Source organism: Macaca thibetana, chromosome 7 (genome assembly GCF_024542745.1).
Source record: "Macaca thibetana thibetana isolate TM-01 chromosome 7, ASM2454274v1, whole genome shotgun sequence".
Classification (NCBI taxonomy): domain Eukaryota; kingdom Metazoa; phylum Chordata; class Mammalia; order Primates; family Cercopithecidae; genus Macaca; species Macaca thibetana.
Genome location: NC_065584.1, coordinates 83,132,261 through 83,143,377, shown reverse-complemented (window position 1 = coordinate 83,143,377; position 11,117 = coordinate 83,132,261). Strand labels below are relative to the sequence as shown.

The window sequence follows — 11,117 nt, the reverse complement described above, 5'->3', positions numbered from 1 at the left end:
CGTGGACTGGAGAGGACAAAAGTTGGTGGATTCTGAGAACACTCAGCAGGGATGAAGAGAAGGGGCAGCCAAGAGGCTGGAGGACGAGTTGAGCTTTGAGCTCAGAGGAGGGTAGAGAAACTAAGCCCGGGGGAGAATGAGGAGCCCCAGTGGGGGATGAGGAGTTAGGTCCCATGGTATTATACCTTTTTTCTCTGTCATGTAACACTGGAGAAGGAGGTAAGAAGTTTTCGCTAAGCCCCAGGACCAAAGTGGTCCATGTTGTCTCCTGATGGTGCTCAGCTTCAGCCCTGGCAGAAGGGCAGGCCCTAGAGAAACTGGTGTGGATAGGAAAGAGCTGAATAGCAGCTTTGCGTGGGGGTTTGGGAAGGTGGCAAGGGGTGAGGGGAGAGGAGAAAGCAGAAGACAGCAAAATTGTGTCATTGGCCTGCATAGCACAGAACTGGTGCCTGAGAATGAGGGTCAATGAATAAACGAGAAACCAGCCTTTCCACTCAACCAAGAGGTATTTATTCAGTTGCTGGCACCTCTCCCAGTGTAAATCTGGACTCGGCTCTGAGAAGGTGGTTCATCACAGCGGGGGCTTAGTTTGCTTTCTGTAGTTAGTGGCGTTTCATGGTTTTCTTTATCCAGCGTACAAAGCTTGAGACTTTGGTGCAGACTCGTGGAGGCTTGCCATTTCTTTGTCCATAGGAGACAATGCCCTGGGCCACCTTGTTACACACAAGGGGTCCTCCAGAGTCCCCCTGTGAATAGAGAGTGGAAGGACTGAGCTGATGCTCCTCTGGGTCCTGCCCTCTCTGCCATCTCAAGCCCCCACTTAGAAAAGGCCAACTTGCACAGCGTGCATGTGGGAGATGAGAGGGCAGGGCAGGCTGCTGGTGGCCCCCAGCTGCCAAGCTCTGGCTCTGGAAATTGTTACTGCTTCACCTCATCCCAGCGGCCAGCCTCCGTCATCTCCCCCAGATCCTGAGATTGCAGGAATGTGGGACCGTTGGCTGTTTAAGGACCCAGAAGTGGGCAAGGAGGGCTGATATCCACCATGGAGGACCAGCCCATTAACCACGTTGGGTACTGACCTCTGAAGACACACCTGGTTATAATTACTGCATTCCCAGTGGGCACAGTTTCCTAATATCTGTGACCTGGAGTGGGTAGAGTGTTGCAAATTCATCCTTCCAAAGGAGCACCATCCACCATAAGCCTCCTTGTAAGTTTGCAGAGGCCCTAATTTCTCCCCAGCTCTGTCTAGTCCCCTTTTCTCTTTCCAGAGAGAAAGATCACAGTCTAGTGGGTGAAGGAGTCCCCCACTACTTAGGTCTGCAGGTCTCAGATCTTCCCCAAACATCTTTCTCCCCAGAGCCAATCCAGGTAGATGCATAGTCTCACCTTAAAGGAAGCCTTTTGAATCTCTGGGTCCCCCACGCACAACTCAACAGTACTGTCGTAATAATGGCCTAAGCGGGATTTGCACGTTTGATCTTCCTCCACTGTCAACTTCACCTCCTGCAGTGTGTGTGAGTATTTTCCATCGGGGGTCGTCTGTCCCCAGCCGGCCACATCGCACGCCTGCCCTGGCTTCACCTGGGCCTTGTTCCTAGGTAGCCTGAGGGGCTTCACAGCTGTGGTCCGCTTGGCCTTTCTCTCCAGCTGGTGGGGAAGAGGCAAGAAAGTTCAGGTCAGCCAATGAACTTCTGGGCCCTGACACAGTGATGGGACTATGCTGTCTTCTCTCTCCTCTGAGGCACAGGAATTAACCAAAAGGCCAGGATGGAAAGGAGGGAAGGGCCTGCATCACAGTGGGAGTGGAACCAACCGGACTTCTTGCTCAAGAAGAGCAAGAGTGGCAGGAGTGTGCCTCACCTGTAGTAGCATGATGTCGTTGGAAAAGTTCTCAGGATTATAGGCTGGGTGGGGGATGGCTCTTTTCACAGGGATAATCTGCTGGGTCCGCTCCTGTTCCTTGATATTGTGGGCCCCCAAGGTGACATTTATGGAGCTGCACAGAGAGCAGAGTGAGGATGGGGGCAGAGTCACAGAGGACACAGCCCAGAGACAGTGAAGAGCAGGTGACAGCTGGGGCAGGGCTGCAGCTGAGGGGAAATTAAGGGGACAGTCTGTCCCCAGGAATTGGAATTCTGGTAATTGCACCATGTTTCTCAGGGGTCGGTTCCCCCTTGAAACACCGGTGGAATTGCTTCAGTTTGTATTCTTATGCCCAAGTATGCCCCCGGTTCTAAATATGGCAGGGTTGGTCACTCTGCTGTTTCTTACTTCAGCAGCGCCTCTGGAACCAACCTTCCCCCCTCTCCACAAACTTACCTGCCCTTTTCTCACCCTCTAAGGAGCCCTCCTGGCATATGTGTTCCCAGGAGCCCAAGGAGCTCCTTGGGAAGAAGGCAGGGGTCTCTGTGGAGTGTTTCCGGGAAAGTATGGGCTGTTTTCTGCTCCTCACCTTCCCCAACAGTGAGCAGCTGTCAGCACGAAGTCCTCTCGTATCAGGAAGCCACCGCACCTCTTCAGAGGCATCTGATCCCAGATCATAAGATAAGCCATGTAGGGGCGGGAGTGGGGCTTGGCCTCATGTCCCCCGATGATCTCCCCTGAAGGAAAAGTCTCTCTGCTTGTGTGCACCCACGGAATCTGCTGGGTGGGCACCTGCTTGATGGCTCCAGAATTCCTGGGCATTTGGGAACCTGGGATAGCCTGGAGTTGGGAGGGGCCTGGAGGAAGGGGTTTCAATTTCCTGCTCTGTAAAAGGGAAGAACAGCAGACTTTGGTCTGTAAATCTTTCTTCCATATGTAGTCGAAGGCAAGCATACCTGTCTTAGGGACAGTGAAATCCCAGAGGCTCCTGATCATTCCTTTCCTGACTTTGCTTTGTTTCAGGTGAGTTTCCAAGACCTATGAGTCCCATGGTTTCTAGGATAGTGCTGCTTTCTAATAGCCAGGGCATAAGTGGAGGGATCTAGATACTGTCATATGCTATTTCCTAGAGCCTGACATGTAGTGGGTGCCCAATAAATGTTCATGGCTGCATGATGGACTGGCTCCAGTTAGCCTCTGGATGAGGGCTGGCAGAGCAGTGCTGGTGGAATTCTAGAAAACAGGGAAGTTCAGGCTTGCCATAGTGCCTCATTCTTGGAAAGAGGGGAGCCACCAAAGGCCAGAGAAGAAAAGCAGAGTTGGAGAATGGGACTGAGCAAACACATTAACAGTGTTCTGAGGACAGTGATTGCACCAGTTCTGCTGTCAGCTGAGCTCTGGGTTTCTCTCCTAAGTAGACGGTGAGAGAAGGACCTGTGTTATTCCAGAAACAGAAGCCAGGCCTACTCTAGAATAATTTAATATTTTTCTTTTCTAGTTTCCCATCCTCTGCCATTTACTTCTAGGAAAGTCCTGCTCTCCAGGTGACAAAGGTGGGCTCTGGAGAGGGGATAGTACCCACTGGCTCTTCTTGAGAACGGCCTTCTGCTCTGCCATTCCTGCTGATAGCTTATCCAGCATCACACCTGGGGGGTCTTGGTACAATGGGAGCTGGAGTTCAGAACATTCCTGGTAGATAGATGGATCAGGAATGTGGAGAAAGGGCAGGAGACCTATGGGATGGGGTTGGGCCCCCGAGGGTGGAGACAATCACTCACCTGCATCTGTCCTGGGCAGCAGGAGGAAGGCCAGCAGGAGCAGGATTGGTTGCATCTTCTCAGAAAGGCTGTCCTGGTTGGAGCTGCTGTTGTTTCCTCCTTGCTCTCTTTTAGCTCTTGGGAGAGGAAAGAGGTGGAGCAGGCTCAGTGACTTCATGTTCCCCTCTGGTTTTGTGGTGTCTCATCACAGATTTTCTGTGAATGCTGCCCACCCCAACTGCTTCTGCCTGATGACGTCCTCTGGGTGCTTGTGTGAAAATCATGCAGTGACCACATCAGCACCCACAGCTGATGACTCAGAGTAGACTACCTATTCAGCCCAGAGCAGGAACCCAAGCATATGAAGTGAACTGTAGGATATGGTATCAGCCAGTAGAGGTACTGAAGCACCAGAAACCTGAGTTCCCAGTGATAGAACCCCAATGCCTCAAGGCCATGCTGCTAAATCCATCAGGATAGTTTCTTTAGCAGTTTGTGCTAGAACCAAGCATGTTGGAGATGTGTCTCCTTCCCTTAGAGAGCTGACCATCTGGTTGAAGAGACAAATGCCAGGAGCCAGAGTACAGTTAGGGGAGGGCTATGGTAGAGCCATACACAAGGTAGTAACAAAGTGTGGCCACCATCTACTAGACACATCTAGCAACCCATTTATTATCATAGCTTCCTTTCTAGGGAATTTCTAACATCCTTTATTTAGTTACAAATGTTTAGTGTGAGAGTTCACCTCTTTTCTGAATGCTTTCAATAAAAGTCCTGTACTTGACATTTTATTGGGCTAGATTAATGAATTGCTAGGAGTTGAATCCACTTTGGGTAGGCTGGGGTCAGTCCACTCAAGCCACTAGAACCAAGAATGAGAAAAGGCTGGTTCTCTAAAGGACGTTTGTAATGCTAAACTGCTGATACCATGTGAAGTGAGGAAGCATGCCAGGCAGCCAAAGATAAGTAGTTGTCTTTTTTAGTATTCTGTCTCCTGTCCAGAGAGCCACACTTCTTACATAGCAGGCTCAGCACATAATAGGCACACAGTAAACATTTGCTAAACAAACTACACTAATGCTATCATTATGATGGATGTGAAAGATGGTTGTTTCTAAACAGCCTGTGCCCAATTCTATTAAAAAAACAACTAAATCTCTCTACGTGGTTTGATTATTGTGATCTGTTTCCATCTTCGTATTTTCTGTATTTTACAATTTTTCTATGAAGAATGGTATATCTCAAAATATAGAATTCCAGTGTAAATGTCTTCCTTGTCAATAGCAAGCCAACTACATTTATCAGACTTTTTTTTTTTGACCCTAGCTTGCCCCATAGTAGACGTTTAAAAAATTTTTTTTTCTGATTATAGTCATAACATATGTTTATTAAGAAAATTTGGAAAGTAGGAAGGGAAAATATCACTTATTAATCTGTCTCCCACAGACTGACTGTTACCATAAGCAGTGTGTTTTAAATACTTGGGATCACATTGTACAGACAATGCAATTTATTTTATTTTTGCTTAACCCTACAAATTAAGCATTTTCCCCATGCTTGTAGAAACTATTAGTCAATACAACTATAGTCTTTCTTTCCTAGGCATTAAAAAATTTAACATGCAAGTAATTTTTAAATAATTTGAGCAAAGAGAAAATAATTAAAGTTACCTAATTTCTCATAATTCACTGATAACCATCTTTAATGTCTTGAAGTATGCTCTAGCACATTTTTTCTCATGTAATATCTGTCTTTTTTAAAATTAAAAGGGGATTATGCTAAACATAAGTTTGTGACCCATTTAAAAAATTGAGGTAAAATTCACATAACCTACAATTAACCATTTTAAAATATTCAATTCAGTGACATTTAGCACATTCAAAATCTGCAGCCACCACCTATGGATATTTCATATAAACAGAATCACACAATACATGACCTGTTGTGGCTGGCTACATTCACTTGTAATAATGTTTTTGAGATTCATACAAGCTGTAGCACATGCCAGTACTCATTCTTTTTAATGGCAAAATAATGTTCCCATTATGTTTATACCACAAGTTATTTGTTCATCTGTCAATGGACATTTGGATTGCTTCCATCTTTTGGCTATTGTAGCTAATGCAGCAAAAAACATTTGTGTACAAATTTCTGCATGAACACTATGTGTTCAGTTCTTTTGAATATATACCTAAAAGTGGAATTTCTGAGTTATGCAATAATTTTATTTTTAATTTTTTAAGGAACCACCAGACTATTTTCCACAGTGGTTGTACCCTTTTATACTCCTATCAGCAACATAGGAAAGTTCCTATTTCTCTGCATCCTTGCTGACACTTGTTATTTTAAAATGACTATCTTCATTCTGATGGGTGTAAAGTAGTATGCCACGTGGTTTTGATTTACATTTCCTTTATGACTAATGATGTTGAGCATCATTTCATGTGTTTGCTGGTCATTCAAGTATCTTCTTTGGGGAAATGTTGATTCAACTCCTTTGCCTATTCTTAAAATTGCATTGTTTTTGTTTTCATTGTTGAGTTGGAAGAGTTTGTTATATATTCTGGATACTAAGTCCTTATCAGATATGTGGCTTGTAAATATTTTCTCCCATTCTGCAGATTGTGTTTTCATTTTCTTGATATTGTCATTTCATGTGCAAATTTAAAGAAATTTATGAATTCAAATTTATCAATTTTATCTTTTGTTCTTGTGCTTTTGGTGTCAAATCTAAGAATCCACTGACGAATCAGAAACCTTGAAGATTACTTCTGATTTCTTCTAATAATTTTATGGTTTTGGCCCTCATATTTAGAGTTGATTTATTTTAATTATTGTATGTGACACGAGGTAGGAGTCCACTAGACTATTTTGCACGTGGCTATCCAAATTGTTCCAGCACCATTTGTTGAAGATATTATTCTTTCCCCACTGAATGTTCAAGACCCCCTTGACAATCCTTATCAAAAATCAAATGGTCATAAATGTTGAATTTATTTCTGGACTCTGAATCTATTCCATTGATCCATATGTCTATCCTTATGCCTTTGCCATGCTGTTTTAATTACTGTAGCTTGTAGTAAGTTTTGAAATTGAGAGGTGTAAGTACTCCAACTTTGTTTTTCTATTTCAATATTCGTTTTGCTTTTTCAGATCCTATGGAATTACATATGGATTTTAGGATTGGCTTTCCATTTCAGCAAAGAAGACCATTTTAAATTTTGACACAGATTGCACTGAATCTATAGATTGCTTTGGGAAGTATTGCCATTTAACAATATGAAGTATCCCTATCCGTGAACATGGGACATCTTTCCATTTAATCAGCAATTATTTGTGGTTTCTAGTGTACAATTCTTTCACTTCCTTGGTTAAATTTAGTCACATGTATTTTATTCTTTGGGATGTTATTATACATGAAATTGCTTTTTTTTTTTTTCTTTTTTTGAGACGGAGTCTCGCTCTTTTTTAATTGTTCATTGTGGGCCATTCTTTGTCCCGAGTATACTAAACACAACTGATTTTGTACCCTGAAATTTGTTGAATTTGCTTATTAACTCTACTAGTTTTTGTGTAGATTATTTGGGATTTTCTTTATATACAGTCATGTCATCTGCAAATAGAAATAGTTTTACTTCTTCCTTCATAATTGGATACCTTTTATTTCACTTTCTTACTTAATTGCTCTGTTTAGGAATTCCAGTGCAATATTGAATAGCAGTGATGGAAGTGAGAATCTGATCGGATTTTCTATTTCTTTTTGAGTTTTTTTTGGCAGTTTCTGTGTTTCTAGTAATTTGTCCATTTCATCTAGACTATCTAATTTGTTGGTGTACAAATGTAGATAGTATTCTTGTATAGTCCTTTTAATTTCTCTAAGTTTGGTAGTAATATCTCCACTTTTATTTCTAATTTTAGTAATATAAGTCTTCTCCAAACTTCACCATCTCCTATATTTTTCAGGGCCCTGGGGAGAAAAATTAAGGAGGGGCTGAAGAATCAAAGTCTTTTGTCTATATCTCTGATGTTAGATTCTGAATCTGTCAGAAGAGAGAGGTACCTCAGTGGCTACCATATGGTGATGGAAAAATTTATTTAGATTACACACTCTCTTCGCTTTTATTCCTTATTTCCTGATGTTCTTTCTTAATCTGTAGAAGAATGTCATGCCTCGTCCATGAAAGGAAATACTCTTGGGCATTAGCCTTTCACTGAACCACAGCTAGTCCCTTTTGGAAGTGGCCAAGGCCAATCCTTATAGGTAAATGAGAACAGCACAATGACATGACATTTTCACACTCATACATGACATTTGATTCTGATGTTGTGGCCTGATTTCCCTGAGCTTGATCATTCTTTTAAGTCATGACAAAATCAGAACCTACAGGCATAAAGAGCCAGAAGTTGGCCCCAGATTTCATTTGACCATGAGACTCAGCTATGTTGTAGAGAATAAATTATTTTTTTCTTTCTTTCTTTCTTTTTTTTTTTCTTTTTGAGATGGCATCTCGCTCTGTCACCCAGGCTGCAGTGCATTGGTCCGATCTTGGCTCACTGCAGCCTCTACTTCCTGGGCTCAAACGATTTCGTGCCTCAGCCTCCAGAGTAGCTGGGATTACAGGTGTGTACCACCATGCCTAACTAGTTTTTGTGCTTTTAGTAGAGACAGGATTTCACCATGTTGCCCAGACTGGTCTTGAACTCCTGGCCTCAAGTGATCTACCCACTTTGGCCTCCTGAAGTACTGGTATTGCATGGGACTGCATCACACTTGTCCTGTAGAGAAGAAGTTCTTGTCTCAGTTAAAAGTTATCTCTGCATTCCTATTAGAATAGGATGCTAGTCAGAAGTTCTGGGATATGTACATAAAATAAAAAATAATTTGATATAAAAAATCTGTCAGCAAAGAAGAACTAAGGTAACTTATTAGAGCGGAGAATGTGGTATTTCCATTTTGCCTCTGTGGTAGTAAGGATTGGGAAGAGGGCAGAGATGGGAAGAGAAAATTGTTTCTAGGACAGACATACATCTATTATTTTTCCAGAGTTTGAGTATCCACTAGAACACCCTTTAATTTTTCCTTATTACCTATTCTTATCGTTGCCCAGCCACCATCACAAACAAAAAAGGATGGAGAAGAACAAGGTCTGGATGTTGGGTTGGGGATAATTCAGTAAAACTCTGGAGTGGGTAAATGTCTGGTGTGGATGAAAAGAGGCCTATGGAAGAAGGGGGAGTAGAAGTGAGTTTGAGTGAGAACAGTGTGCCCACCCCCACCAAACCGGGAGCAAGTGTGACAGTACAGACTCACAAAAGTAAATTGGCGTGGACTGCACTTCTGGGTGGGAGCAAGTTGAAAGACAACAATGTTCTGGGCTGTGATGTCACTTTTGATGTGACCTTGGGTCATTCTCAAGACCCCCCCCCACCCCACGTCCCCCTAACCTGGGGGTTTTTATGTTCCCAGAGTCTTTGCCCACCAGGGCCACTGCCCTTTCCCAAAGCATCTTGTTTCCATAGAGTCTGAAGTTCACACCCTAATGTTCTGGAGTGATGGACTCTGTCTTAAGTATCTTGTTTACAGCCTCATGCTGTGCATTTTTTTTTTTTTTTTACTATGTCTGCATGGGATATGGCAAAGGGTTTGGTCTAGTGTAGGTAAAAAGAATGCTGCAGAATCATTCGCTAGAACCTTTAGCATATGATTACAAAGTTGGTGGGTCTTTCTCTTTTTCTCTCTATCTCAAAGTTCAGGGCAAGTATAATAATAAGTTATTGTGTTTGGAAACAAATTCATGCTTAAGCATTCTTATGTTATATCCCCTATCTGTTCTCCAGTTGTGGTATGACATCTACTTGTGGACACACTCTGCTTTCTGGTTTTTCTGTTTCTGATTAGAAACTCAAGAACAATACGAGAAACATACCTGAAAACAGCGGAAGATCTGGATCATTCCAGCCAGCACTTCAATCAAGTCTTGTAGAAACCTACAGGGCCTCTCAGAGCATTTTACCAGTGGAACTGTGGCAGGGTGACTGATTGTGGAACCAATGACTACATTATTCTCTCTGTATTCTCTATGCTGAATCATTTGCCAGAACTTCCAATATATGATTGCAAAACTAGACTTTTTAAAAAAATGTTATCTTGTCTCAGATTTCTAAGCCTGAAAGATTGAGGCTGTTACTGAAAGATGCTTAATTAACCAAGGCATTGAGTTCCAATCATGAGGCTTTGAGGAGTTTGATATCTAGATCCTTTTGGCATCATATGCTAAGACTGGCTGTGAGGCTATGAGAATCTTAAATACCTGCACACTGTTCATAAGTGGTACTCTAAAACTCCTGAGGAAATAACGGAGACTGGAATTAGTGGGATTAGCTTGTGTCCTTTGGCTTAGCCTCTTTCTCTCCAGAAATTTCACTTTTGGCTCAGTCCTCACAGGGAAAAAAGTCTTGTCCAAAGATGGTGTCTACCCTGGGCTCCACTGTGTATCCCAGAGGAAAGTGTCTTTACTGTGGAATGGACTTCCAGTTGACTCATGTTGGGAAAAGGTGAGCTGGGGCACAGGCATCTCATACCTAGCTTCAAATAATCTGAGGCTCTCATTTGGTAGCAGAATTAGTTGTTTTGAGCATGACTCTGGTGAAGGAGAAATCAAGGAAGAGGGAAAGAAAGGACATTAATATGAATCCCTATCTTCTTGTGTTACAAAGCATATAAAAGGGGGTTTATATATGTTATCTCATATTCTGTACATGCCGTGTGGCAGTTAACCTTGATCACATTTTAAAATGAAAGACTCAGAGATATTAAGTGATGTGCTCCAGGTCACATGGTCACATGGTTACAAAAAGTATGGTGCACACACACACAGACACAAATGTGTGGAAAGCTGCAAACTTTCCTCTCTATCAGTCTTAGCAGTGGGGAAGCTACTTCTAAGTTGGCAATTTCAACTCAGCAAAGCAAAGTGCCCTCACAGTTAGAGTTCTCGTGGGAATGGCTGTTCCGGTGAGCCCAAGTACTTTCTCTTCAGGGAGTTGTTGCAACAGTGGCTGGAAAACATCTTAGGGCAACTGGGAAGTTATCATGAGCATGCACATAAGATCTTTTAAGACCTCTTGCAGCTGTGAGCATTTGTCTCTCAGCTGGAAGATATCTGATCTGGGATTCGACTGCCAATTTCTGGGCCTTTTACCATCATGCATCAAAAGAGGATATTGACTACAATAGAGGTTTTAAAATGTTTTTACCTATAGAATCCTTTCTTCAAATGGATTATGTATGTGTTAAGGTAGCTTTTAGAAATTGTATGTCTATATTTATCTATATTCTGTATACCTAAACCTAAACCTGTATCTCTATCTTTACATAAGTATTTACACATAGATCTACTTAAATATACATAATTATCTATATTCATTTTATATATAATTACAAACACACAACACATGGGTATATGTGTGTGACATGTATACGCATGTTCATAT

The 11,117-nt window shown here is 42.4% G+C and overlaps 1 protein-coding gene across 1 annotated transcript; it reads right to left on the bottom strand.

Annotated features, from left to right (window-relative positions):
* Nucleotides 1-487: 487 nt before the first annotated feature.
* GZMB (granzyme B) lies at nucleotides 488-3,833 on the bottom strand. The gene is made up of 5 exons (XM_050798613.1): nucleotides 3,645-3,833; nucleotides 2,456-2,603; nucleotides 1,864-1,999; nucleotides 1,390-1,650; nucleotides 488-746 (listed from the first exon to the last, which is right to left on the bottom strand). Exons 1-5 carry the CDS (start codon nucleotides 3,799-3,801, stop codon nucleotides 603-605), a joined length of 846 nt encoding a protein of 281 aa, XP_050654570.1. The 5' UTR covers nucleotides 3,802-3,833; the 3' UTR covers nucleotides 488-602.
* Nucleotides 3,834-11,117: the final 7,284 nt, after the last annotated feature.

What these genes read in the sequence shown, in the direction of transcription:
- GZMB (XM_050798613.1), bottom strand. Translation starts at nt 3,801, where the DNA reads ATGAAGTCACTGAGCCTGCTCCACCTCTTTCCTCTCCCAAGAGCTAAA. An exon ending in GCTGCCCAGGACAGATGCAG is followed by an intron (nt 2,604 to 3,644) that starts GTGAGTGATTGT and finishes CTTTTCCTTCAG; the next exon opens with GGGAGATCATCGGGGGACAT. An exon ending in GCTGCTCACTGTTGGGGAAG is followed by an intron (nt 2,000 to 2,455) that starts GTGAGGAGCAGA and finishes CTCTCTGTGCAG; the next exon opens with CTCCATAAATGTCACCTTGG.